Source organism: Bubalus bubalis, chromosome 1, assembly GCF_019923935.1.
Source record: "Bubalus bubalis isolate 160015118507 breed Murrah chromosome 1, NDDB_SH_1, whole genome shotgun sequence".
Taxonomy (NCBI): Eukaryota; Metazoa; Chordata; class Mammalia; order Artiodactyla; family Bovidae; genus Bubalus; species Bubalus bubalis.
This window is the reverse complement of record NC_059157.1, coordinates 145,129,436-145,135,435: the sequence shown is the minus strand read 5'-3', so window position 1 is coordinate 145,135,435 and position 6,000 is coordinate 145,129,436. Positions and strand designations below refer to the sequence as shown.

General features: G+C 37.9%; 1 protein-coding gene across 3 annotated transcripts in view; it reads right to left on the bottom strand.

Annotated features, from left to right (window-relative positions):
• Positions 1-210: 210 nt before the first annotated feature.
• WDR49 (WD repeat domain 49) overlaps positions 211-6,000 on the bottom strand; it is a 170,372-nt gene continuing 164,582 nt past the window's right edge. For all 3 annotated transcript variants that reach the window (XM_006077286.4, XM_044945189.2, XM_044945192.2), the window contains one exon: positions 211-372. In XM_006077286.4, coding sequence (XP_006077348.3) covers positions 242-372 — 131 coding nt within the window. In that variant the 3' untranslated portion in view covers positions 211-241. The remainder of the gene's footprint in view (positions 373-6,000) is intronic.

The following is a 6,000-nucleotide window of genomic DNA, read 5'->3' as shown; positions in this document are numbered from 1 at the left end:
ATATAACAACATGAGAATGGACACCAGTTGCTATTGTCTCCTCTTTAGTCATATTTTTCTGTTAAAAAGGGAGAGAAATTGAAATGTGATGGATAAAAGCAGCACTTAAACACTGTTTCAAAATGAAGTTTCCTGGAATTCAAATATAGAGTAAAAGAAAGAAGCAATATTCTTGATTCCATTTTTTGTGCATTTTATATACATACTTCATGCGATGATGAAATATTTATTTTTCTTTCAATTACAATGGTTTCTTATTTCTTTTTATCTTCACTTCACTACTTGTTTCTTGACATAAGTGCTTGGCTCTTCTTTCATGATCCAGAATTTCTTTGGGGAACAGGTTTTTCTCATCAAATATTGCTTTCAATGCTGCAAAATGGTGTAGAAAATTACATATAAATTGTGCTTGGTAAAAGATCCAATTAAATGAAATAGTGGGGAGAAATTTTCAAATTTCACTCCTTCTTGAAATGTGGATACTTTTCAAACCAAGAGTCTCCTGGGAAATTTTTCTCTTAAGCTTCTGCTATTCCTTTTAATTCAATTTAAATTTAGAAGTTAAATTTTAACAGAGTTCATCTATTAATATATTTCTATCATGATAGAGATCTACCATTTAACAGGAAAAGACTAAAGAAGCTTGCATTTTCCATTTTTGTTTTTTCATCTACTTAACAATGATCAAGGACTCATACAAAGCAAAGAACAAATTATTCTGTATTGAAAGAAAACAATTAAAATCATCAAAACACAGTGTGAATGCATGACTAAACAAGTACATCTGCCATTACATCATTATAGGATAGTTTGATCTGCAGGGATCTGTGGCTTCAGAAGACAGCCAAATTAGCCCCATGAATGGTTATATGTGTTAGTGAGAAGCAGGAGGAAATTGTGCCTTGCACTCCAAAAAAAATTTTTTTTGGCCTTTTGCTAAATTTTGTCATTTTAACAAATGCTTATTGAATATACATTACATACTATGCTCAGGTATAAATGGGGCACAAATATGACTAAGTCACAGGCTTCCTTCCAACTGGTATAAAGTGGGAGCTGTAGCCAAATAACCAAAATATCATCTATAATAGGATCTATTCTAAGAGAATATGAGCAATGTAAATGGTGGTTAAACACATAATGAGATTGTAACAATACACAGAGATCAGAGAAAAGATTTTAAGAATTGAATGCTATTTGAGATAGACCCTGAAGCCCAGAGAGAATTATCATTGATAGCGAGGACTATGGAGATGAGGAAACATTTGCAAGGGAGAAAAGGAAAGCCAACTACAGGGGACAAAGTAAATACAAGTATGGAGAAAGAGAGCTACTCTTCTGGCCACTCTGAGTAATTCAGAAAGATCTAACAGAAGTGTAAGATATATAAAATAGAATGATATTTGAGCTGGACTGAGGGCCACTTTAAATACTAAGCCAAAAAATACAAAACAAAGAAATTACACAAACATTAAAAAACCTCACAGTATAGAAGCATCTTTATACATTTGGATTAAAAAAAAAAAGAAAACCCAAACTCTCCACTTCCCATACAAACATAACTATAAAAGTCGGTATCTTGCCTTCTTTGTTCTTGGATATTATACAAGAACAACCAGGAAAGTAAGAGGAAATAACTGCACAAACTATGTTCAGCAAAACCCCAAGGTAGACCTAACCTGAAGCCTACAAACCATGAAGAAGGGCAGCAAACAGCAGAGACTGGACAGAAGTTACAAAGATAAATTGCTAAGTACGGAGAGAGCAGCAGCATTTCAGAAAGTGCTGGCAAAGAGATGCTCATTAAAGATGAGGGGCCCACTCTGCGGTCCAAACACTGTATCTTTCATTTATACCTATGGATGCTACATGGGGTGAACAAGGCTGAAAGCAAAAGCTCTCCCCAAGCTCTCACGTGGTTCAGAGAAACATATGAGGAAGAACTATATAAAGAATCTCACCTACAAGCCATTTTCTGCTAAAAGACCATCTCTACAGGTTGTAAAACTTGAAGGCCACACTGATCACATGTCCCAGGCTGTCGGCCAGGGACTTACTACAAATTTCAAGTCTATGAAAACCAACCTCATTAAAGATAATTAATTAAAAGGGTAAATTTAAAAAAAACTGGCATAGCATGGACACAAATGTATTATAAACCAAATTAAAGCGAATTTTTAAAAGAGCAGCAAAACTCATCAATACGAATATCACCACCAGGAACACATTGCCAGTAGACAACTATTGTTACTAAGAATTTTGAGAGAAATTAAATTTCAAAAATTGAAAAAAGTGCTTATCTCTGTAAGGAAGATCACAGAGCAAGAGTGAAAGAACTCAGGGAAGAGATGAAGACACAACGGGAAATGATGAAAAGAATACATTTGAATCAGTTCTAATGAGGTGGATGAAACTGGAGCCTATTATACAGAGTGAAGTAAGCCAGAAAGAAAAACACCAATATAGTATACTAACGCATATATATGGAATTTAGAAAGATGGTAACAATAACCCTGTGTACGAGACAGCAAAAGAGACACTGATGTATAGAACAGTCTTATGGACTCTGTGAGAGAGGGAGAGGGTGGGAAGATTTGGGAGAATGGCATTGAAACATGTAAAATATCATGTATGAAACGAGTTGCCAGTCCAGGTTCGATACACGATACTGGATGTTTGGGGCTGGTGCACTGGGATGACCCAGAGGGAGGGTATGGGGAGGGAGGAGGGAGGAGGGTTCAGGATGGGGAACACATGTATACCTGTGGCGGATACATTTTGATATTTGGCAAAACTAATACAATTATGTAAAGTTTAAAAATAAAATTAAATTAAAAAAAAAAAAAAAAGAAAAGTCAACTGGCAGAACTTAGGGGAAAAAAAAATACCACAAGTGAAAACAGACTGCAGTAACACCATGGGAAGCATAGAGTATCCAAGTGAGAAAAACAAATACAAGGAGATGAAAATCTAAAAGAACAAATTAGAGGGAAATGAGAGATGTTGAAAAAAAGATCCAGCAAGCATAAATGGGATGAGTCTTTAAGAAAGAAAATGTAAGCAGAAATATTTTAAAGCATTATGTAGTAAAACTATCCTCAAATAAGAGAGAACCTGACATACAGAAAAGATCTGCTGTTGATCACCTCTTCAATAGCCTTGTCTCCAAATAGAGTCACATTGTGAGATGCTGGGGGCTAGGCACTTGGGGAAACATAATTCAGCCCATAGCATGTATTTTGGAACTTTTAAGTTCCAATGAAGCTTCAGTCTTGCCTCTGCATTTTTGGTAACTTAGTTCCAAACATAATCACAGTTTTATTAATATGTCTTCACTTTTCCAAAATCCCGATCCCTTTATTTGCTGGTAAATTTTATATTTCTTGGTATAGTTTTATGTTTTGTATAGCTTAGAGATAGGCAAACTTTGTTACTGGCCTGAGACAATTTTTTTTTTAATTGTGGAAAAGATGGAGTTCGGTGATATCTCTAGTGGAAAGAAGGAGTTGGGGGCAAAAAAGATATAAGTAAAAAACCTAATTTTTGTTTTAGTCTGGGGGGAAAAAGAGACATACCTTGTGTGAGAAATAATAGACTCAGAATAGCCAAAAACAATAGCAAAATCACTAGTTTTTAAAGATAAATACAGAATCACTTGAGAGTCAACCTCAATGATCTAGTCACTCAAGTGAAGAGAAATAAATGTCATGCATTAAATATCTTCATAGCAACAATCAATACCAGTAGACAGTAGACAGAGCAACTTCCACAAGATAAGCAAGCAAACAATGTGTGACGTATGAATATGACAAACATCCAAGCTGCCCTTCAACTCTGAAAACTATCAATAGTTTCAACATGTGGGGATTTCAGGGGTTACTGCTCCCAACAGTATTTTTTAGGAAATTACTACAACATAAACTGAGAAATGACTGTGAAAAATTTGGAACTAGATATGGTGGTGAGCACTGAATGTATTTAATATTTAAATGTATCAGTTCAGTTCAGTCACTCAGTCATGTCCAACTCTTTGTGATCCCATGAATCGCAGCAGCCAGGCCTCCCTGTGTCCATCATCAACTCCCGGGGTTCACTCAAACTCACATCCATCGAGTCGGTGATGCCATTCAGCCACCTCATCCTCTGTTGTCCCCTTCTCCTCCTGCCCCCAATCCCTCCCAACATTAGAGTCTTTTCCAGTGAGTCAACTCTTCCCATGAACTGGCCAAAGTATTGGAGTTTCAGCTTCAGCATCAGTCCTTCCAATGAACACCCAGGACTAGTCTCTTTTAGGATGGACTAGTTGGATCTCCTTGCAGTCCAAGGGACTCTCAAGAGTCTTCCCCAGCACCACAGTTCAAAAGCATCATTCTTCAGTGTTCAGCTTTCTTCACAGTCCAACTCTAACATCCATACATAACCACTGGAAAAACCATAGCCTTGACTAGATGGACCTTTGTTGGCAAAGTAATATCTCTGCTTTTGAATATGCTGTCTAGGTTGGTCATAACCTTCCTTCCAAGGAGTCAGCGTCTTTTAATTTCATGGCTGCAGTCACCATCTGCAGTGATTTTGGAGCCCAAAAAAATAAAGTCCGACACTGTTTCCACTATTTCCCCATCTATTCCCCATGAAGTGATGGGACCAGATGCCATGATCTTGGTTTTCTGAATGTTGAGCTTTAAGAAAACTTTTTCACTCTCCACTTTCACTTTCAAGAGGCTTTTGAGTTCTTCTTCACTTTCTGCCATAAGGGCGGTGTCATCTGCATATCTGAGGTTCTTGATATTTCTCCTGGCAATCTTGATTCCAGCTTGTGCTTCTTCCAGCCCAGAGTTTCTCATGATGTACTCTGCATATAAGTTAAATAAGCAGGGTGACGATATACAGCCTTGATGTACTCCTTTTCCTATTTGGAACCAGTCTGTTGTTCCATGTCCAGTTCTAACTGTTGCTTCCTGACCTGCATATAGGTTTCTCAAAAGAAAACTCATCCAAGGTAAGGAGCAGTGGCTGCACTTTGCTGGAGCAGCCATGAAGAGATACCCCACAACCAAGGTAAGAGAAACCCAAGTGAGATGGTAGGTGTTGCAAGAGGGCATCAGAAGGCAGACACATTGAAACCATAATCACAGAAAACTAGCCAATCTGATCACATGGACCACAGCCTTGTCCAACTCAATGAAACTAAGCCATGCTGTGTGGGGCTACCAAAGACAGACAGGTCATGGTGGAGAGGTCTGACAGAATGTGGTCCACTGGAGAAGAAAATGGCAAACTACTTCAGTATTCTTGCCTTGAGAACCCCATGAACAGTATGAAAAGGCAAAATGATAGGATACTGAAAGAGGAACTCCCCCAGTCGGTAGGTGCCCAATATGCTACAGGAGATCAGTGGAGAAATAACTCCAGAAAGAATGAAGGGATGGAGACAAAGCAAAAACAATACCTAGTTGTGGATATGACTGGTGATAGAAGCAAGGTCCGATGCTATTAAGAGCAATATTGCATAGGAACCTGGAATGTTAGATCCATGAATCAAGGCAAATTGGAAGTGGTCAAACAGGAGATGGCAAGAGTGAACGTCGACTTTCTAGGAATCAGTGAACTAAAATGGACTGGCATGGGTGAATTTAACTCAGATGACCATTATATCTACTACTGTGGGCAGGAATCCCTTAGAAGAAATGGAGTAGTCATCATAGTCAAAAAAAGAGTCTGAAATGCATACTTGGATGCAATCTCAAAAACGACAGAATGATCTCTGTTCATTTCCAAAGCAAACCATTCAATATCAAAGTAATCCAAGCCTATGCCCCAAACAGTAACGCTGAAGAAGCTGAAGTTGAATGGTTCTATGAAGACCTACAAGACCTTTTAGAACTAACACCCAAAAGAGATGTCCTTTTCATTATAGGGGACTGGAATGCAAAAGTAGGAAGTCAAGAAATAATGGAGTAACAGATTAATTTGGCCTTGGAATACAGAATGAAGCAGGGC